Genomic DNA, 23,792 nt, shown 5'->3' on the forward strand with positions numbered 1-23,792 from the left:
TAAGTGATGTGAAGTATAATAGTACAGTATGCTCAGAAGGACAGCTTCTTATAGGAGTTTGGCTTGTGTTAGAGGATTTGACTGCTACCCAAGAAAGCAAGACTTTTTTTCTGTATTGGATGTGAGGAGGGTAACTTTATTCTTTCGTTGGTTATCATAATCCTTGTTTTCTAGAAGGCAAAAACAGTGTAGTGGAGCTAAACTTAATTCATAAGAAGCCCCAGTTACATTAGAAAGAAGAGGGGTATACTGGTCATTTTTATTATTTGGAGCTTTATCTTTTATCATTTTTAGAGATACGGTTACAAAATACCCTAATTTTTATCTTAGTCCATCATAGTCAACGAATACCTTTGATGAAGGTGGTGTGTGACATTTTTCTCTTCACCAGGAAAAGACTTGGCCTTGCAAAGAATGCAGGACATTTCCCTGTCCTCTGGGACAGCTTTTGCCTTTCCTACTTGTTATCCAAACACTGATGTATTTCCTACAGTGTATTAGACACCCCTTACTATAAAGTTCAAGTCTTCTTTAATATCTCATTTATGACTCAACTGATGTTTGTAAGTTTATGTAATTTTTGAGAGAACACATACCTAGCAAGAGAGAAAGACAGGACCATTGTTGCAATCAAGCCTTTTTTTCTCAGAGACTATACTTTTTTTTTTTAACATCTTTATTGGAGTATAACTGTTTTACAATGGTGTGTTAGTTTCTACATTACAACAAAGTGAATCAGTTATATATATACATATGTTCCCATATCTCTGCCCTCTTGCGTCACCCTCCCTCCCACCCCCCCCATCCCACCCCTCTAGGTGGTCACAAAGCACCAAGCTGATCTCCCTGTGCTATGTGGCAGCTTCCCACTAGCTATCTAATTTACATTTGGTAGTGTATATATGTCCGTGCCACTCTCTCACTTCGTCACAGCTTACCCTTCCCCCTCCCCATATCCTCAAGTCCATGCTCTAGTAGGTCTGTGTTTTATTCCCGTCCTACCACTAATCTCTTCATGACATTTTTTTTCTTAGATTCCATATATATGTGTTAGCATACAGTATTTCTTTTTTCCTTCTGAGTTATTTCACTCTGTATGACAGACTCCAGGTCTATCCACCTCATTACAAATAACTCAGTTTCATTTCTTTTTATGGCTGAGTAATATTCCATTGTATATATGTGCCACATCTTCTTTATCCATTCATCTCTTGATGGACACTTAGGTTGCTTCCATATCCTGGCTATCGTAAATAGAGCTGCAATGAACATTTTGGTACATGACTCTTTTTGAATTATGGTTTTCTCAGGGTATATGCCCAGTAGTGGGATTACTGGGTCGACTATACTCTTAATGCTAATGTTTCAACATCCCTCATTGCCATGCACTTAAGAGTCAGCATACCCTATTTAGCACAAATAATCAAGGCACTGTAGGATTTGGATACAGCCGCATGAGACAAACAAGTTCTTGCAGTCCTGGTGCTTGTATTTTTGTCAGAAAAGAGTTATGGTAAATGGTAAAGCTTTGGTTTATAGATGGAAATAAGGACTTTGATGGAATGTAAAACAATAATGTGAGAAAATAGGGAACCTGCGGTGTGCGTATATCTTTTCTCTGAGGGTAGGTGCCTCAGTGAATGATGATGTCATTATTGATCACTGAATTTCTACCATATAATACATCTTAAACACTCTTTCAGGAACTGCTTGGCTGTGTAATTAAATAGATTGCACCAGTATAGAAATCCTGCATTCCTGTGATTCACAGTAAAGATTCCCCATGAAGATAAAGATACAGACGTGGTTCATCTTCGTTTTTGCAACTGTTAAACATTTTGTATGTAGAATATGTGCTCATGAGTTTGGACATTGTTACCTGGATCTTGGGACTTCCTATCATTTGAGGGAATTTTGATTTACCTTTACATTTTCTAAAATGTTACAGTATCTGGCATTTTCATTTTGCTCCTTTACACACTAAGCAACACAATGTTTACCCCATTAAATCATGGAGTTCCTCTCATTTAGGGAAACACATTCATCTGCACTGTTCTAGCCCATCCTGAGTTTATCCTATGAGTAGAGTGATAACTGCAAATCTGCTGTGGTTTCCCATTGGAAACATGAAAAAAAGCTGTGGATGTTTAGAGGCAGTCATCCAAGGAATAATTGAGATGAGCTCTAGAGAGAGGGTATTATTTTGAGTAGTATCCTAATTTAGTATAAAAGGAGAAATGAGAAATTTTCCAGTGTCTTTTTATTGCAGGAATGGTTGGAAGTCTTGTGCATCAGTGATCCATTGGCCCATTTTGCTATTCAGAGGTTTCATTTCCATATGCTTAGACTTCCAGCATGTGTTGTGTAAGAGTAGGAGACAAAAGTAATAGCTGTGAGGATGGACCGGGAGCTTGGGGTTGGTAGATGGCAAACTATTACATTTAGAATGGATAAACAACAAGGTCCTAATGTATAGCACAGGGAAATATATTCAATATCCTGTGACAAACCATGATGGAAAAGAATGTCTGTATGTGTATAACTGGGTCACTTTGCCGTACAGCAGAGATTGGCACAGCGTTGCAAATCAACTATACCTCAATTTTTAAAAAGTAATAGCTGTGAGTTTTTATAAAGTTTTATAAATATGTAAAATAGATAGATTGATAGATGGGAGGGAGGGAGGGAAGGAGGAAATGAATAACACAAATGCCTTCATATGCTAGGAGATGGTTAAACTCTCCTGAACTTTGATTATGTGTTCAGCCTTTTTTCCCACCATTCTGGGATCCTTCCAGGAAGAATTGAAGGGCTGGGGAAGAAGGACATGGGTCACAACAGGCCTTTCTTACAACCCTGTCTTAACACCCACTAGGGCTGCACCCGTCCTCCTCTCATCACTTCATCACATAACTAAGAGTGAAGAGAGAGGGCTCCCGCATCTATCTTTGAGTAAGTCAGATTCCTCAGACAGATCTTTGGAAATACTGTGGTTCTGAAACATAAAGGTGTGTCCCAAGTGGGATCTGCCTGGGGACATCCTCATTCGTGTAAACCAGCATGATTTCCTTCCTTGGCCATCCACAGACCGTTTCCAGATCATTGTTTCACAACTCAAGCCTACTTGTGCCTGCTTACTTGGAAATATCTTTAGAAATCCATGCGTATTCCACTCTGGAAAATTTATCTGAGGCAATACCTGGGGCTGTGAGTTGTGAGGGTGACAGAAGCAATTGGCAGAACCCATGTCATGGGCACATTCCATCAGCCACAGAGACCACAGGCACCGCATGTTTATCAGATCTGCTTGCTTACTTATTTACAAACACTTACAGTTGGGAAATAAATGGCTCTAGTATTTTTCAAACTTAACAGTTCATTCATGTCTTCCTCCCCACACTCCTTTACCATAAGAGTCTTTAAATCACCCATGGTGGATATAAATTGCCAAAGGCATTCTTGTACCAGAAACTATTCTCAGCCAATGCTGCACACAAGTACAGAAGCCACTACTAGCAATTGACAGAGTCTTTTTGTAAGCGGAGTTGATCCTCCAAAGTCAACTTTTCACTTGTGCTTGGGTCATAAATGCAGGACCCCTCACGCTTTCTAACCAGAGGCCTCTTCACTGAACATAAATTGGTATAAAACAGAGCCAAAATTGGCACCTCCAACATCCCACCTGAAGAGGATGTGTGTTCCCCTGTCCTCTGATTGATGTAATCCATTCTGGAAGATGTCACCTTTCTGCACATATTGGTGTCTTTGAGAATCAGTCAGAAGCACATGAGTTACCATGGAGTTCATATTTTTATGGACATTGTGCTGCCACCAAATCTGATGGAGTCTACTACAGAGATGCTGTGTTCTGTCTTTAGATCAAACAGGCACCTGTGATCAAAAACTGGACCCAAGCATCAGGTGGATTAGTCAAGCTCTAGGCCATTGCACTAGCAGTAGAGAATTCCCTGGCCAAGAATCAAACTCATCTGCACATTATTACAGATTCTTTGGCCATTGACAATGATCTAGCTGTCTCATCCATCCGATAGCAACAACTTATCCAAGGTCACCCTTTTGAGCAAAAGAACTCTGGGACTATATCACCTCGAATACCCAAGTACAAATCAAGGTCACTGCTTGCTCTACACATACTGCCTCAATCTGCAGAGGCTCATTTCATTGTTCAGGATGACAAATTGACTCATATTTCTGAGACACATACCTACATCTGAGATATTACGGTATTAATCTTGGCCCTGTGAGCGCCTGTAATCAGTAACCATTTAGAGGTCTCTAGCATAATGTTTAAGCAAGATTCAAGGGACGGGACTTCCCTGGTGGCGCAGCGGTTAGGAGTCCGCCGGCCAGTGCAGGGGATGCAGGTTCGATCCCTGGTCGGGGCAGATTCCACATGCCGCGGAGCAGCTAAGCCCGTGCCCCACAACTACTGAGCCTGCGCGCCTAGAGCCCGCGAGCGACAATTACGGAAGCCCGCGTACCTAGAGCCCATGCTCTGCAATAAGAGAAACCACCACAAGGAGAAGCCTACGCACCACAACTAGAGAAAGCCTTTGTGCAGCAGGGAAGACCCAACACAGCCAAAAATAAATAAATAAAATAAATAAATTTTTTTAAAAAATTCAAGGGACTTCCCTCCTTTGCCGTGGCTAACTTAGCGACTGACTAACACACCTGATGAAGGAAAAGACACCACTGTTGACACTTTACTGTACAGCAGATTGGCACAGCATTGTAAATCAACTCTACTTCAATAAAAGAAAAGAAAAGGCACCACAGCTAATATAATTTTGATGCATCTACTGTCCAGGCTGAGGAAGTGTTCCCTACAGCTGACAGCAAAGAGACTTTGTAGGGCCCCTTACCCCCTCTGCTGGACTACTTGCTATGATGGGACCATTTAAGAAACTATATAGACAAATTATTCATTCTATTATAAATAACCTGCTGAAGCCAAAGCATAAGGACTCACCAAGACACTCCAGAAAATACTGATAGTATCAACTCATTTTTCAAAATACAAAGCACTGGGCTCTTGAAAAAAGTATTCAGTGGACCTTGTACCTCTCTTAAGATCCCCAGCTACAACCCTCAGAAGATGGCCTAATAGTTTACCTAGACAAATCTTACTTTCTTCTAAATAGGTCTTTCTGCTGTGCTAGGCTTTAGTTACATTCAATCCCCAGTCTTTGGAGCCAACTACTTCATTCTGATCATTAAATCTACTGGCACCTTATAAGTAGAGAAGTAGAGGCCCTTCTATACTAGACATTTCTGTCTTTGTTTTATTGTAATAGTGCACCCTGGCCACCACATTTATATCCCATTCCCAACATCGCCTGTATCGTGTACCCTGCAGGTCAATATTTCATTTGGGGCACCCTCCTTTAAAATGCCTCTGGCCCATCCAACACAAATGTGCTGTTTTCCTACCATTTGTACTCACATGCTCAACGTCACGGGAGTCACTTGTACTGACCTATGCACACATGATATCAAATATATTGTTAATGCCAATCGTGAAATGTCCAAAACTTATTCAAAATACATGTAGCGTACAGGTAATGTTTGAGATGTTTTCCTTGAAGGACAGCTCTCTGGCAGCCATGGTAGCTGATGAACACTTGGCTTTGGACTGTTTATTAGCCAGAGAATTCTGTTGCCCTAAAAGGGCTGCTTGCAGTGTGTATGTTGGCTACACTGGCAAGGTGCCACTAATAACAACAAATGAGACAAATTAAATAACATTATGAAAATATTTGAATGTAGTTCTGGAATCATACTTAAACACTTTACTGGATCTCTCCAGTACAATGGGACAACTGGATTCAAATGTTCTTTTGAAGCTTTGTCATCTTAATCGTAATATGTACTTGTGCTTTATACAAGTACATATTAATGTACTTTTGATTAATATTCAGATTAAAAATCATTTAAATGAGATGTGGCATCATTCAGTCAACAAAGCTAAGAGTGAGCTTTAATAAAGACCCTGACCTCATTTTTGTTGTTTGACTCTTAATTGGCTCCAGATACCTGCTCACCCTGCTTGGCCCACAAGGGGTAAACAAATTAGGAAAGGTGACCCATGCCCCTTTTATTTTTGTGTAAGTGGGTACGAGGGTCAAACTGTGAAGACCTGTAGCCTCTACCCCTATACACCTTAAAGGGCCAAGCCATTAACCTTTGTACAAGTCACCTCAACCCACTTACCCTTGCTCTACTCTCCTTAGTAAGTACCTTTGAGTAATAAACATATTTCTATTACCTTGATGCATGTGGTGACATTTTCAGTAGGGTATTAATCCTGCCCCCCAAAAGGGCAATGGTAAAATGGAAGGTAACCCATGGAAAATGTCATTATTAATGCAGAGGTGACAGGAGAGAGAATTTTGAGAAGATGAGGATAAGACATCCAAATGCAGAGACCCCAGTGTGATAATGGTTTTGAATGCATTGGTCACAAAGGAAACCACCCACGTGGTCAGTTGCAGTACAGTCTCTGAAAATGGTATCATCTCACAAGAGAAAAATAAAGAGCAAACAAGTGAATGGATGGTTTCTGTTCTGATAAGTAAAGACCTTGGAGTCAACATTCTCATCTTTAGAACAAGAAAAATGCTGAAGAAACTGAAAATCAACACCTCTTCATACATCCATGAGATATTTGAGGTTATATGGCAAACCAATGCTCCAAAAACAAGTGATTGGTGGATATAGAGAATTACGTTACTGAGAAGAGAAGCCACTGGAGCCAGCATCCTCTGGGAACATATAAACTGTAATAGATAAATTGCTGGACACAATATGAACTAGCTTGAGCTCTAAGAGGAGGAAGTTAAGGGGCCACTCCCCCACACACAAAGTTTGTGAATTTTTCTTGCAGGAGTCCAAATAGGTTCTCCTGAGAAGATTGGCCAAAATTGTCTCATGCAGGAATTGGAGGGAAGCATTTTGATAAACTCACAAAGCGTTCCATTCTCTGTAACTTACGTGGTTCCTCAAAGGAAACTGATTTGCCAATGCCTAATCTGATTGGAGAAAGAGCAGTCAGACAACTCCCTGACCCTTCAGGTTTCTTCTCCGACAAAAAGGAGGAATACATGCTAAGAACCTGTTCTGAAGTTCATAGTCCAGGGATTCTGTCCCACCAAAACATTACAGATTTAATCCTAACATAAAAGAACCTTTTCCCACCTGCATACCTTCCCACCATATCAACAAGGCTCCAGTAGAAAAACAGTGGATTAAAAAAACAGATGCAAGACCCACACTCTACTTACTAATGAGTTTCTAGAGATACCCAGACACAGCAGGGGAGAAAAACATGAGGACACTGGAGGATATTAAAGCCCCCAACCTACAGCTAGGGCAAACATTAAAATTCCTATTTAAGAAATGTCACACTGAAGACCTATTTACCTCAAATCTTGTGAAAATTGAGAAACGTGGAATTAAATAACATATGTGCTCCCTGGTTTCACTTCTTTGTTAAAATTGTTTGGGTTTCATTTTTCCATAAACCGTAAACATTTTGGTTTCACTTTGTTAAAATTGTTTTGGTTTCATTTTTCCATAAACCATATGCATCTTATTTTCTATAAACAGTATTCAAATTTCAAGTTCCCTAATCAGATACTATCTGAACCTTGGAATTTCAACTAGAAGATGGGTAAGTGTTGGATTTGAGCATTAAAGATAGACATTTTATATGTACATCTGCATTTGAAGAGAAAATGTATATATGCTTCAAATGTTATAAGCAGATAAGCTGCAAAAATAAAAGCCTGAGGGACTTCCCTGGCAGTCCAGTGGTTAGGACCCTGCACTTCCACTGCAGGGGGCATGGGTTCAACCCCTGGTTGGGGAACTAAGAACCCACATGCCACACAGTGTGGCCAAAAAAAAAAAAAAAAAGTAAAAATAAATAAATAAGTAAAAATGCAAGAAAAAAACTTTAAAAAGCCTGGGACAAAATTCAAAATCATAAGAATAATTCAACTTACCTCTCATACTGTAAAAACACCAATAACAACGTGCAATTTTTTTGGTCAAAACCGTATGTGGATGTTTCTTATAAATATTCTATTAGCTGTGTTTACAAATTACTGTATAGTAACAAATGTTATCTTTATTTTTCACTTACTGGGAGCATATGTTGAAATATCCCCCTTCAGTTATGGATTTTAAGATCCACTCTAATTTTCTTCATTTAATCATTATACATTCTGAGTCAATACTAGCATGTAATACAAGTTTGGGAAATTTATTCTCAGGAAAATTTATTTTTGTTCTTATATAGTTTAAATTTTTGTGATTAACCTAACTTCTCATTCACTCATAATATCACAGACACGTTTCTGTCAGTACCCTCTTGCCAAAGAAAACCAGGACACACCTGTAGTCACAGAGAGTTATGTGTTGACTTGTAGTAATAGGCATGACCACAAGCGATAAATGACGGGGTGTACAGGTAAGTCGGTGCTTTGAGCACCCTTATAGCTTTTGGACTAGTGTTAGTGATTTGAGGTTTAATGAAGCAAGACGTTGCTCTCTATTGGATGCTGTGAGAAGGTAAATGTAATTCTGTGATTGGTGATCATAATCGTTGAGAATTTGGTCATCTTTGTTGTAGATACTATGTTTTCTTCTGCCATTTTAGAGAAATGATTATAAAGTTTCCTTGATCATGTGTTATCAAGCATGGTCATGCAACGGCATTGTCTGATGGTGGAGGTTTGTGACATTTTTCCCTTCGACAGAGTAAGACTTGGTTTACTGTTGAGTGGGCCAGTCCAGTGCTGTTTTTCCTTTATTACATATTATCTAAACATTTAGACATTTCTTACTGTGTAGTTGATGCTTTTTAAGTGTTTCCAAACAGTAGCTTAGTTCTAATATACAAATTCACTCCTTAGCAGACTCCATAGTACTTCCATTATGTTTTGTGGAAGTAAATTTCTAGACCGAATTTGGAGCTGCCACATCAAAACATAAACCAAAACTGAGAAAACTTTCCTGTTCCTGTAAATGCACTACTTGACTGGAAATGCAGTACAGCCAGCCAGCCAATCTCTAACTGCCAAGAGTCTATAACGATACTTTGTTCCATGTAAGTTCAGATATGCAACCCCCGCCAATGAACTGAACACACATACTCTTTCCTTATTCCCTGAATGCCTTCCTCTACAAAAGCTTGCAGCCCTGTTCCTTGGTTTGCAGTTCTCTGGACTCTTGACAGTAGAGACCGCCTGCTTCATGATGTATGAAATAAATTTGCTTAGATCAACTAAACCATTCTCTTTGGTTATTTTAATACATTTCGTCAACTGAGGTGTACGTGTTTAGATTAAATGTCAGACATCATGCTAGCAAGGGACAAAAACTGACCACTATTCAAATCAGGCCTTTCTTGCTGAGGGACCTAGTGGTTTTTTTTTTTTAAGGTATAGTTGATTTACAATATTACATTAGTTTCAGGTGTACAGCATTGTGATTTAGTATTTTTATAGTTTATATTCCATTAAAAGTTATTACAAGATAATGTCTATAATTCCCTCTGCTATGTAATACATATTTTTGCTTATCTATTTTATACATAGTAGTTTGTATCTCTCAGTTCCATACCCCTAAGTTGCCCCTCCCCCCTTTCCTCCCCCTCTGGTAACCACTAGTTTGTTTTCCACATTTGTGAGTCTGTTTTGCTATATACATTCATGTCCATCAACAGATGAATGGATAAAGAAGATGTGGCACATATATACAATGGAATATTACTCAGCCATTTGTATTATTTTTTAGATTCCACACATAAGTGATATCATACAGTATATGTCTTTATCTGACTTATTTCACTAAGCGTAATATTCTCTAGGTCCATCCATATTTCTGCAAATGGCAGAATTTCATTCTTTTTATGGCTGAGTAATAATCCATTTTATATATATATATATATATTATATATATATATATCGCATCTTTTTTTTTTTTTTTTGAGGTACATGGGCCTCTCACTGTTGTGGCCTCTCCCGTTGCAGAGCACAGGCTCCAGACGCGCAGACTCAGCGGCCATGGCTCACGAGTCTAGCCACTCTGCGGCATGTGGGATCTTCCTGGACCGGGGCACGAACCCATGTCCCCTGCATGAGCAGGCGGATGCTCAACCACTGCGCCACCAGGGAAGCCCACATCTTTTTTATCCATACGTCTGTTGATGGACACTTGGGTTACTTCCATACTTTAAACAGTGCTACTGTAACATTGGGGTGCATGTGTCTTTTCTGGATATATACCCAGGAGTGGAATTGTTGGATCATATAGCAACTCTGTTTTTAATTTTTTGAGGAACCTCCATACTGTTTTCCATGATGGCTGCACCAATTTACATTCCCACCAACGGTGTATAATGGTTCCCTTTTCTTTACATCTATTTGTTATTTGTAGACTTTTTGACAATAGCCATTCTGACAGGTATGATGTGATATCTCATTTTGGTTTTGATTTGCATTTATCTAATAACTAGGGATACTAAGCATCTTTTCATGTGTGTGTTAGCCATCCGTACGTCTTTGGAAAAATGTCTGTTCAGGTCTTCTGCCCATTTTTTGATTGTGCTGTTTTTGTTGTTTTCTAAGAGTTCAGCTTTTTATTGAACATGTTACAAAAGAGGTTTAGTCAAAAAGACCAAAACCCATGTCATCATCAGACTCCTCACGTTCTTCTTTCTTTGCTTCCACTTTCTTCTCAGCTGGGGCGGCAGTGGTGGAGGGGGTAGGTCCACTAGCCCCTACATTGCAGATGAGGCTCACGATGTTGACATGGGTCAGAGCCTGTGCAAACAAGCCTGGCCAGAAAGGTTCAACATTTACATCGGCTGCTTTAATGAGGGCATTGATCTTATCTTCCTTGATCTTCACCTCATTGTCATGCAGGATGAGGGCCAGGTAGGTGCAGGAGTAGGTGCAGGTGGGCTGCAAGGCAGTGGAGGCCACAGTGCAAGTGAGTGCTAGGTGTGGTGCTGCCTGGCGGGATGCTAGTCGCTGGTTCCCAATGCGGACCTTAGCTTCCTCTGAAGGGCTGAGCCACCTTAGCAGTAGCTGAGGAAAGTGGGCTGTTTCTTTGGGGGTTTTGTTTTTTGAGGTTTTTTAAATTGAAGTATAGTTGATGTACAATGTTGTGTTGATTTCTGCTGAAATCACCAAAAATCAAAAGTGATTCAGTTATACATGTATATATTCTTTTTGATATTCTTTTCCATTATGGTTTATCATAGGATATTGAATATAGTTCCCTGTGCTATACAATAGAACCTTGTTGTTTATCCATTCTATATATAATAGTTTGCATCTGTGAATCCCAAACTGCTAATCCATCCCTCCTCCATGCCCCCATCCCCCTTGGCGACCACAAGTCTATTCTCTATGTCTGTGAATCTGTTTCTATTTCATAGGTAAGTTCATTTGTGTCATATTTTAGATTCCACATATGAGTGATATCATATGGTATTTGTTTTTCTCTTTCTTACTTTCTTCACTTAGTATGATAATCTCTAGGTCCACACATGTTGCTAAAAATGGCATTATTTCATTTTTTATGGCTGAGTAGTATTCCATTGTATATATGTACCACATCTTCTTTATCAATTCATCTGTCAATGGATAGGTAGGTTATTTCCATGTCGTGGCTATTGTAAATAGTGCTTCTATGATCATTGGGGGTATGTATGTCATTTCAAATTAGAGTTTTCTCTGGATGTATGCCCAGGAGTGGGATTGCTGAATCATATGGTAGTAGCTCTCTTTTTAGTTTTTTAAGGAACCTCCATACTATTTTCCATAGTGGCTGCACCAACTTACATTCCCACCAACAGTGTAGGAGGGTTCCCTTCTCTTCACAACCTCTCTTTCATTTGTTATTGTAGACTTTTTTGTGTGTGTGGTACGCGGGCCTCTCACTGTTGTGGCCTCTCCCGTAGTGGAGCACAGGCTCTGGACACGCAGGCTCAGTGGCCATGGCTCACGGGCCCAGCCGCTCCGCGGCATGTGGGATCTTCCTGGACCGGGGCACGAACCCGTGTCCCCTGCATCAGCAGGCAGATTCTCAGCCACTGCACCACCAGGGAAGCCCTATTGTAGACTTTTTAATCATGGCCATTCTGACTGGTGTGAGGTGGTACCTCATTGTAGTTGATTTGCATTTCTCTAATAATTACTGATGTTGAGCATTTTTCATGTGCCTTTGGCCATCTGTATATCTTCTTTGGAGAAATGTCTATTTAGTTCCTCTACCCATTTTTTGATTGGGTTGTTTGGGTTTTTTGATACTGAGTTGTATGAGCTATTTATATATTTGGAATATTAACCTCTTGTTGGTCATATCATTTGCAAATATTTTCTTCCATTCAGTAGGTTGTCTTTTTGTTTTGTTGGTGGTTTCCTTTCCTGTGCAAAAGCTTTTAAGTTTAATTAGGTCCCATTTGTTTATTTTTGTTTTTATTTCTTTTGCCTTGAGAGACAAATCCAAAAGTATATGTATCTACAATTTATGTCAGATAGTGTTCTGCCTATGTTCTCTTCTAGGAGTTTCATGGTTTCAGATCTTAAATGTAGGTCTTTAATCCATTTTGTGTTTATTTTTGTATATGGTGTGAGGAAATGTTCTAATCTCATTGTTTTACATGCAGCTGTCCAGTGCTGACGGACCTAGTCTTAATGTTAACTTCTGATGATCCCTCTTCTACCCGGCACTGTAGAGTCAAAACTTGTGTAATTAAGCACAGAATTAATCAAGGCACTCTATGGTCTGGATATAGTAGCATGAAACAAGTTCTCACAATTCTGGTGCTTTTAGGTTTGTGGGGAAAGAAATACTGTTAACAAACAATAAAATTTGGTTTATAAATCAGAAGTAAGATATTAAAAGATTCAGTATCCCCACATACAATATTCATTTTTAATATTTTGCCTCATCTCTTTTATTTTTTTTAGAAATGAATGAAACATTTTTAGAGAAATGAATAAGCAAAAGAGTCAGACAGAAATTACAATGTATTTCCATAAAATTACACCTCTCCTGCCTTCCCTTCCACCTCCTCCACCCCTTCCACTTTTGCCATCCCTCAGAGAGCTAGACCACCCCCTCCTATTCCTCCTCTTCAGTCTACTCAATGTGAAGACAAGGATGAAAACCCTTTATGATGATTCACTTCCACTTAATGAATAGTAAATATTCATCATACTGTACAGTTAATCAACTTTATTGTATATGTGTGTGAATGTCTTCATGTGAAAATCTAATTGTGTGGCAAAAACTGTATGAGATGTTTTTGTGTCATTATTGTCATCATCTCTTAATTACTATCATCTGCAAGACTTGTATGGAAGTGGAAAGCCTGTCCTTACCTAGGTATAAAGTGAGTGATATTTAATATAAAATTAATGATGTGTAAATTTAATTACTGTTTTATAACTTTGCTTTCAAAGAATTACATTACCATACAGTATGCTTCTCTCTCGTAATTGGAGAAACTGCATATCAGCCTATGATCACAGGTAAGTGGTTTTTTAAAGAAATGGAACAATGTTTTCAATACTGTATTATGAATATGACCATAATACATGATAAAAATTTTATAATGATTCATTCATTAGTTATAGGCTAAGCTACCATGAAGCAACTGTATCCATTACACTAGGCTACCATAAAGCAATCATATTGCCATTTCTTCATTATCAGTGCATGAATCATTATATTTATAATTATGAATTTCTTTTTCACATTATCTTTTCATTTTTGATGTCGTGTTAGTAATACATATAACATCACAGCGTTTTGTATCATATAAGACAATATTGATGGAGGTACTGATAGACAATTCATCTTGTAAACAGAAGACATAAACTTATGGTATTGATAAATACAGTACAGTACTGTAAATGTATTTTCCTTATGATTTTATTAATAATATTTTCTTTTCTCTTGCTTTCTTGTAATACAGTACATATTACATACAAAATATGTGCTAATCAGCTGTTTATGTTATCTGGTCAACAGTAGTCTATTAATAAAGTTTTGGGGGAGTCAATAGTTATATGTAGATTTTTGACTGCCTGGGGACAGCACCTCTAACCCCTGCATTGTTCAAGGGTCAGCTGTAGTTGACAACCTCCAGCACCCTCTCATGATAAAAACCCTCAGCAAACCAGGTATTGATAGAAATTTCCTTCACATGAAAATGAGCATCGATGAAAACAAATCACAGCTGGTATTATATTTAATTGGTGAAAAACTGGATGCTTTCCCCTGAATATCAGGAAGGAAACAGTGATATCTGCTCTTATCATTTCTATTTGACAATACCCTGGGGGTTTTAGCCAGGACAATTGTGCAGTGAATAAATGAATGAAAAGGAAATAAAATGAATCCAGGTTGGATAAGAGAAAGTAATGCTGTCTCTACATGTAGATGATGTATTCTGTTAATAGAAAACTCTAAGGAATCCACTTTTTTAAAAAAACTATTAGAAATGATAATCGAGTTTGGCAAGGTTGTAGGGTACAAGCTCAATATATAAAAATACGTTCTGTTTCTAATCACTTGCAACAAAAAATCTGAAAATGAAATTTAAAAAACATCCATTCACAAGAGCATAAAAATGAATAAAATAGGGGAGAGGGATAAATTGGGAGATTGGGATTGAAACTTAAATACTACTCTGTATAAAATAGATGGCTAAGAAGAGCCTACTGTATAGCACAGGAAACTCTGCTCAATACTCTGTGATGGCCTATATGGGAAAATAATCTAAAAAAAGAGTGGATATATGTATATGTATAACTGATTCACTTTGCTGTACACCTGAAACTAACATAACATTGTAAATCAACTGTACCTCAATAAACATGAATAAAATAGTTAGGACTAAATTTAACAAAAGAGATACCAAGCAAAAACTCTGAAATCCACAAAACATTGTTGAGCAAAATTAAAGATCTGATTACATGGTATAACCTCCCATGTACGTACATTGGAAGACAGTATTTTGAGATGGCAGTACTCCTCCAAATGATCCACAGATTCAGTGCAATCTCTGTCAGAATCCCAACTGACTTCTTTATAGAAATTGTTAAACTGTTTCAAAAATTCAGATAGAATTGCAAGGTATCCAGAATAACCAAAACAGTGAAAGCAAAAATCAAGTAGGAGGACTCACATTTCCTTATTTCAAAACTTTCTGCTGAACAATGGTAATGAAGGTAGTGTGGTAATGACACAGGGATGGACATATAAATCATTGGAATAGGATGAGATTTCATAAATAAACCCATCTGTCTGGTCAACTGGTTTTCAAACACAATGCCAAGAATGGGAAAAGAATATTATTCTTAAAAGTTGGCACTGGGACGAGTGGATAGCCACATGCAAAAGAATGAAGTGGATGTTTACATCACACCACATACAGTAATTTACCAAAATGGATCAAAGACCTAAACATAAGCGGTTAAACCTTAATACTCTTAGAAAAAATGTAGGGACTTCCCTGGAGGTCCAGTGGGTAAGACTGCACTTCCACTGTAGGGGGCACAGGTTCAATTCTTGGTCCTTGAACTAAGATCCTCGCATGACCAGTGGCGCGGCCAAAATATATATGTATATGGAGGAAAATACTCATGACCTGGATTTGGCACAAAATTATTCAAGATGACACCAAAAAAAAGACAACTTGAATTTAATCAAAATTATTAACTTTTGTACTTAAGAGTATACTATCAAAAAGGTGAAAACACACATTGGGACCCAAGTTTACTATTGTGGGAATATAGAATGGTGCAGCCACTTTATTTATTTATTTTTAATTAATTAATTTATTTATTTACTGATTTACTTATTTTTGGCTGCATTGGATCTTCCTTGCTGCGCACGGGCTTTCCTTAGTTGCAGCGAGCAGGGGCTACTCTTCGTTGCGGTGTGTGGTCTTCACATTGTGGTGGCTTCTCTTGTTGTGGAGCCCGGGCTCTAGGCACATGGGCTTCAGTAGTTGTGGCACTCGGGTTCAGTAGTTCTGGCACACGGGCTTAGTTGCTCTGCAGCAACTAACACGGGCTCGAACCCGTGTCCCCTGCATTGGCAGGTGGATTCTTAACCACTGTGCCACCAGGGAAGCCCGGTGCAGCCACTTTAGAAAACAGTATGGCATGGGAATTCCCTGGCGGTCCAGTGGTTAGGACTCTGCGCTTTCACTGCTCGGGGCCTGGTTCGATCCCTGGTCGAAGAACTAAGATCCTGCAGGCTGGGCGATGCGACCAACACACACACACACACACACACACACACACCCCACAAAAACAAACAAAAACAGTATGGCAGTTCCTCAAAAATTATATTCAAAGTTACCATGTGATCCAGCAATACTGCTTCTCGGTATATACTCCCAGGACTCAGATATTTCTACACCCATATTCACAAGAGTGTTATTAATGAGCCAAAAGGTGGTAGCAACTCATGTGTCCATCAAAAATGAATGGATAACAAAATTTAGTATATACATAGAATGGAATTTTATTCACATTTAGAAAGAAAGGAAATTCTAACATATGCTGTAACATGGGTGAAACGAGAACATCATGCTAAGTGAAATAAGCCAGTCAAAAATGGACAACTACTATATGAATCCACTTGTATGAAGTACCTAGAATAGTGAAATTCATAGAGACAGAAAGAATGGTGGTTGGTAGGGCCTGGGGGAAAGGGAAGTGGGGAGATGTTTAATATGTATAGATTTTCAGTTTTGAAAGATGAAAACACTTCTGAGATTGATTTCCCAATGTCAGTGTACTGCTCACTACTGAACTGGACATTTAAGATGTAAACTTCATAGTATGTGTTAAAAGTTAAAATTTTAAAGCAAGAGAGGGAAAACACAGCCCACAGAATGGAAGAAAGTTTTGCAAATAAAATATCTAAGGGATTTGTATTGAAGGTATATAAAAAACACTAATTCAATAAGAAGTCAACTAACCCAATTTTAAAATATGAAAGAATGTAAATAGACATTTTTAAAGGAAAATGTACAAATGGTCAAGAACACATTAAAAGATGCTTGCACTAGTCATCAAAGAAATTCAAATCAAAACCCCAATGAGAGGGACTTCCCTGATAGTGCAGTGGTTAAGACTCCATGCTCCCAATGTAGGGGGCTGGAGTTCGATCCCTTGTCAAGTAACTAGATTCCACATGCATGCCACAACTAAGGAGCCCATCTGCTGCAAATAAGAGCCAGTGCAACCAAATAAATAAAAATATTTTTTAAAATGAGATACCACTTCACAACCACTAGGATAGCTAGAGTTAAAAAAGTGAGATAATAAAAGTTTTGTGGATGATATGGGAAAATTGGAACCCTCAACCACTGCCGGTGGGAATATAAAATGGTGCAACGACTTTGGAAAACAAATCTGGTAATTCCTCAGAAATTAAACCTAGAATTACCATAGGACCCATCAATTCATTCCTAGGTATATGCCCAATAGAAATGAAAATATGTCCAAACAAAAACTTGTACACGAAAGTTTATTGCAACGTTTTTCATAATAGCTAAAAGGTGGAAACAAACTAAGTGTCCATTAAGGAATGAGTAAATAAAGAAAATGTGTTTTATGCATACAGTGGAATATTATTCAGCCATAAAGATGAATGAGGTATCCATACATGCTACCACATAGATGTTCCTTGAAAAAGTTATGCTAAGCAACTGAAGTTAATTACAAAGAATACTTCATATGATTCCATTCGTATATAACTCAAGAATAGGGAAATCTATAGAAACAGAAAGATTAGAGGTTGCCTACAACTCTGGCTTGGAGGAGGAAGATGGGAAGTTAGGGAAGTGATATCTAAAGGGTACTGGGGTTTCTTTTAGAGGTGACCAAAATGTTCAAAAATTGTGGTGCTGATTGAACATACCTGTGAATGTACTGAAAACCATTGACTTGTACACATTAAAGGATGTAGTGTATGGTATGTCTATTTTACTGAAATAAAACTGTTCAGATAAATCATAAGAAGTTTTGAACCAAAGCGTTAAGAATATTAAAAGCTATCAAGTATATCCCACTTTTCCAAAACATTGCTTTTTTAATATATAATGTTCTATGTCAATTATACCTCATTTTGGTTTTTTTTTTTAATTTTATTTTTGGCTGCATTGGGTCTTCTTTGCTGCCCGAGGGCTTTCTCTAGTTGCAGCGTACGGGCTTCTCACTGCGGTGTCTTCTCTCGTGCAGCACGCGTTCTAAGCGCTCGGTCTTCACTAGTTGTGGCAGGTTGTCTTCAGTAGTTGTGGCGCAGGGGCTTAGTTGCTCCGCGGCACCAGGGATCGAACCCGTGTCCCCTGTATTGGCAGGTGGATTCTTAACCACTGTGCCACCAAGGAAGTCCCCAATACTTATTGGTTTTTGTTATTTATATTGGTAAAAATAGTAACTAGGGGCTTCCCTAGTTGCACGCAGCAACGAAGACCCAATGCAGCCAAAAATAAACAAATAAATAAATTTACAAAATAAAAATAGTAACTGGATTGCTTTAGGGCTATCATTGCCGTTTACATTTCAAAATTTCTAGGCACACACTCAGAAACTAAAATAAATTTCCTTCTAGCGTAAAATGTATACCTGAGGGTATTGTTGAACACATCTCACAAATTATGATTGGTGGGAGAAGAGTCCCTGTTCCCAGGCAAGGGCTGCAGGGTTCAAACTTCCCACCAGAGTCAAGTGCTTGGGAGGCCAGGGCATTCTGTAGCTAAAATACCACATGTGTGGAGGGAAGAGTGACGGCCTCAACGCTGTCAACAAAGGTAAAAATGGAGCCAGACTCTTTATTACCCATGGTGAGGTCATTTTTCAGTGTGTTTGTAAACAAGGGTCACAGTATCCTGAGTGGCCTCACAGCCTGTGCCAAGTATTGTCCCGTGGAGGACCGCAAACCCTCTTTTCCCAGTTGGCCTGACCAGGGCGCCCCTCTTGCTTTGGATAAGGACGTCGGTTGTTCCGGAATCTTACTCCGGAATTCCCTGAGCACACCTGTGTCCCCACATTCTGAAAGATCTGAGGAAGATGCCACTGTCCCTCTAGGGCCAGTGACAAGTGTCGTTTAAAGGCAAACGTCGCTGGAAAGGACAAGTTCCCGCCCACCTGTGGAAACTGGTTCTGCTCAATCATGTGACCTCCTGACCCGTTGTCACTCAGGAGAAAGGGGGGCGGGTGCTTGCGAAGTGTCCAATCAGGGGCGCAGCAGGGGAAAGTGGGTGGGCCACGCTCTGCAAACTGCGTGGACGCTCGTGCCCACGCTTTGCGTGGAATCTCGTCTGCGTTTAAGCCTTTCAGGTGTGTCTGCTGCAGCGTCAGTACGTGCTGCAGGGGCCGCGGGAGTCTATGGGAAGACGCCGGAGGAGCCCAAAGCTCCTCCGAAATGGTGAGTGTGCTGGGTTAGGTGTCCCAGGACAGGCAGGAGGGACAGTCTGAACCAGCCGTGGCGGGACGTGGGCCTCCCGGCGCGGTAAACTCAGGAGTCTGAGGACCCAAAATGGCAGGGGGCGCCGTTCAGGCCTCATTCCCTCCGGCTGTCGCAGTGGCGGGGCTGGGTCGGCAGCCGGGACCCCGGGCGTCCTGTCCCGTCGCTGCAGGCGGTGACTTAAGCCTGGAGCCTCAATGGGCAGCTCTGTGCCCACAGCCCCGCGACTTCTCTAGAATGTGTGGTGACTACGGGGAGGGTTATCGGGACAATCGTGACTCCGTCTCGGTGGTTCGTGCGTGGGAGGAGCTGTGGTCTGTGGGGTCCCAGTCCCTCCTTTCTCCTCAGGGGGCACTCGTTTTCTCCTGAGTTTTCCAAATGTTTGGAGAGTAGGGTCTCAAATCCAGGATCCAGACTAATTCCTAGATTAGCTCTTCCTAAAACTGGCAAGAAATCCATAAATTTCCACATCCGTCCCTCATTCCCACAGCCAACTTTCCGACTTCAATTCAGAGCATCATTATCAACTCTTTGTTCTCCCTGGTGTATTTCAAACAGACCCAATATTTTAATTGTTTATATTTTTTCTTTGTTTAAAAAAATTATTTATTTTTGGCCGTGTTGGGTCTTCGTTGCTGCACGCGGGCTTTCTCTTGTTGCGGCGCATGGGCTTCTCATTGCAGTGGCATTTCTTGTTGCGGAGCATGGGCTCTAGGCGCACGGGCTCAGTAGTTGTCGCTTGCCGGCTCTAGAGCACAGGCTCAGTAGTTGTGGCGCACGGGCTTAGTTGCTCCGCGGCATGTGGGATCTTCCCGGACCAGGGCTCAAATGCGTGTCCGCTGCATTGGGAGGAGGATTCTTAACCACTGCGCCACCAGGGAAGTCCCTGTCGTTTTTCTAAAGAGTCATGGGTGGCTCTTTTTTAAGGATTTATATTTGCTGTGGATATTTTCCATGAGAGGAAATCTGAGAATAACCACCAGGAACTGAAACCAACCACCTGGAACTGAAACCGTGTAACTCAGATTGGGATTTGAACCCACGATCTTTTAACTGAGATCTCACACCTGGTCTCAGGACTTAATGAAGCTCAGGTCCTTGATGTCTCATTGTGGAAAGAATTCAGTGAGAGACAAAGTTATAGGTAAGAAGTGGACACACTTCACAGACAGAGTGTGGGCCATCTCAGAAGGTGAAAGTGGCACCAGGGTGTGGGGTTGGCCGTTTGTTATAGGGGTGGATAATTTCATAGGCTAATGAGTGGGAGGGGTATTCCAGCTATTTTGGAGAAGGGGTGGGGATTTCCAGGAATTGGGCCATTGCCCACTTTTTGACCTTTATGCTCGGCCTTGGAACTGTCATGGCACCTGTGAGTGTGTTATAATGAGTGTATACTGAGGCTCAAGGTCTAGTGGAAGTCAACTTGTCCTCCATCTTGGACCTTTTCTGTTCTAATTAGTTTATGTCATGTTCTCAGGCTATGTCATTCTTTTAAAGATTGTGCCGTGTCCCCTTCCCTCCTGTTTCAGAACTACATTGTATGAAATCCTTGTGCCTCTCCTCGAGGATCTTTCCTGGGCACAGACATCCTATGGGTAGTCCTTTGGGTAGAGTTTCCTCTTTGGAAACGTTCGTGGGTGTTCTCTCCTGTCAGCACTTCCCCTCCCTGGGTTTGTCACCCTGGAAAGATTTATTCATGTATGTGAGCCTCAGTTGTTCAAAAAATTAAAATTTATGTAAGCAGTGGAGCTTGAACGATAGCATTTTCCAAAGAGGCGAGAAATAGGTGAGTTTCAGAAAAAAGAAAATATTCTTATATTACATTGCGTTAAAAATTCTTGTTTCTTTTTCCTTCCCTCCCTGAGCAAGTGTAGTAATATCCTGAGGTCTGTTCTTTTTGTTTTGGGTTTTTTTTTGGCGGGGCGGGGGGTTGTTCAAATGCAATTCCAGGGCTTAGGCTTGAGGTGTTCAAGTACAGTTTTTAAAAAATTTTTATTGAAATATAGTTGATTTACAATGTGTTAGTTTCAGATGTACAGTCAAGTGATTCAGTCATATATGTGTATATTTATATGTGAATATATGTATATATACTTTTTAGATGCTTTTCCATTACAGGTTATTGATATTGAGTATAGTTCCCTGTGCTGTACAGTAGGCCCTTGTTAGTTATCTGTTTTATATATAGTAGTGTGTATATTTTAAACCCAAACTCCTAATTTACCTCCCCAATTATGTTTTTATAAAACAATTTCTTGCTGTGGAAATAATAATTAATTAATGTCATTATTTTCTGAGAGTAATAGATACTTATGCATTTTTTTGTTGAACTAGAAAAAAGCCTTACAATTTTCTTCCCTCCTTTCTACATAAACACTAGGTTTGTGTGATTTTGCTGGATTCTTCAACCACTGGGGTCATTTAAAATAGCATCGTGTGGTCCAAAGCAATGTGACTGGCAGCAGAGGCCTGAGGTCAGTGACTCAAAGTGAGGCCCCCTTGAGGCTGCAAAGGGAAGTACTGGAAGGCCCAGCTGGTTCGTTCTGGAGAGCCCAGCAGGTGTCCTACCTGCTCCCACCCACCATGGAAGGAACCTTTAAGCTGAGAGAAGCTACAGAGCCCTGGAAAGCTGGGGATACAAGTGCACATGGCAGAAAGGGTTTGTGGGGAGATGGGATGGTGATGCCCCTTTTGAGGTTTTAACCGTGGCTCCCCTGGGTCCGTTTCTAGGTGTAGGCTGGAGTTGTTGGGGGGTTTTTTAATGTAAATTTATTTATTTATTTATTTATTTATTTTTGGATGAGTTGGGTCTTTGTTGCTGCACGTGGGCTTTTCTCTAGTTGCTGCAAGAGGGGGCTACTCTTCGTTGTGGTGCACGGGCTTCTCATTGCAGTGCCTTCTCTTGTTGTGGAGCATGGGCTCTAGGCATGTGGGCTTCAGTAGTTGTGGTTTGCGGGCTCTAGAGTGCAGGCTCAGTAGTTGTGGCGCATGGGCTTAGTTGCTCCACGGCATGTGGGATCTTACCGGGCCAGGGCTCAAATCCGTGTCCCCTGCATTGGCAGGTGGATTCTTAACCACTGCGCCACCAGGGAAGCCCTAGGTTGGAGTTTTGCATCCACAGTGTAGCTGCGCTCAGAGTGTAATTTGTTTACATTGAGAAAGTCTGTGACAGGAGTTCTGTGTCCTGGGTTAGGGGTCATGAATTTGGGAGTTCTTTTGGGTCAGAATCGTAAATTGAATTCTTCTGAGAGTTTTCTCACTCGGAATGGAAGCCTGCAAAAGGGAGTGGTTCCATTATTCCCCAGGGAGAGGAGTGCGTGCGTGCGTGCATTCTGCTCTGCTCTGCTCCGTATCCCTGTGGCTGCTCAGGTGCCCCCACCCTCCTTCACCAGGGACTGACCTGGTCCAGAGGTTCTATCTCAACCAGGAGAGCCTAGTGTGTGTTAAACTTTCAAACAGGCTCCTTCTGTCCTGTGGGACACTGGCTGCTTATCTGTGCTGATTCCAGTATTTGTGTCTCTTCCCTCTGGATTCTTTTATCCATTGAATAGTGAAGCCCTTTGGCTGTAGTTTCCCTTAGCACGTTGTAATTAATTCCCTGTGTGGGAAATAACATTTTTAGTTTCTTGGGCTTAAAGAAAAATCTAAGTTGATTGAGAGATATGATGTCGGTAAGGCAAGAAAATTGTGGCACTAAATAGAATTTTTGTTCCTTTCAGGGAAGAGAACCTCAAGATGTGAGATGAATGTGTTTACGTTTTCAGGTACGTGTTTCATTTTACATCAGTGTTTGTACATATCCTTAGAGAATATTGAAATTTAAAAGGCTAAAGCAGGGAACTCCCTGGCAGTCCAGTGGTTAGGACTTGTGGTTTTCACTGTTGGTTCAGTCCCTGGTCGAGGAACTAAGATCCTGCAAGCCGTTTAGCACAGCCAAAAAAAAAAAAAAAAAGCTAAAGCAATTGATGTGAGGACAGCTAATCAAAGCTTACATAAATCTTTGAAAATTCTACTGCATTTAAAGAACTAAACCCAAACCCCTGTTGCATTATAATGTTATATTGATTTCTGAAAATACCACCCTCCCCCATGTGAGATATAGGGAAGGGACAAACTAGGATGCACCTTGTCATTTTAGTTAGCAAGGGATTTGAAAATTATGGTTTATACTTTTGTAACCATTAGTGTTCAAAGGAATTAAATCTTAACAATAGTTTCCTATGTACAGAAGTTGAAATTAAAGAAAGACTATTACATAGTAA

At 40.2% G+C, this 23,792-nt stretch overlaps 1 protein-coding gene across 9 annotated transcripts in view; it reads left to right on the forward strand.

Moving 5' to 3' along the window:
• The first annotated feature begins 19,322 nt into the window (after positions 1-19,322).
• LOC131756030 (zinc finger protein 791-like) overlaps positions 19,323-23,792 on the forward strand; it is a 52,827-nt gene continuing 48,357 nt past the window's right edge. For 2 of the 9 annotated variants that reach the window (XM_067032598.1, XM_067032601.1), the window contains exons 1-4: positions 19,360-19,491; positions 20,458-20,674; positions 21,911-22,004; positions 23,250-23,294. In XM_067032598.1, coding sequence (XP_066888699.1) covers positions 23,277-23,294 — 18 coding nt within the window. In that variant the 5' untranslated portion in view covers positions 19,360-19,491; positions 20,458-20,674; positions 21,911-22,004; positions 23,250-23,276. Of the gene's footprint in view, positions 19,492-20,457; positions 20,675-21,910; positions 22,005-23,249; positions 23,295-23,792 lie in introns of all 9 variants that reach the window. The other 7 variants (XM_067032600.1, XM_067032602.1, XM_067032599.1 and 4 more) reach the window with 7 other exon arrangements.

The sequence above is a fragment of the Kogia breviceps genome, chromosome 4 (assembly GCF_026419965.1).
Source record: "Kogia breviceps isolate mKogBre1 chromosome 4, mKogBre1 haplotype 1, whole genome shotgun sequence".
In the NCBI taxonomy this organism is placed as follows: domain Eukaryota; kingdom Metazoa; phylum Chordata; class Mammalia; order Artiodactyla; family Physeteridae; genus Kogia; species Kogia breviceps.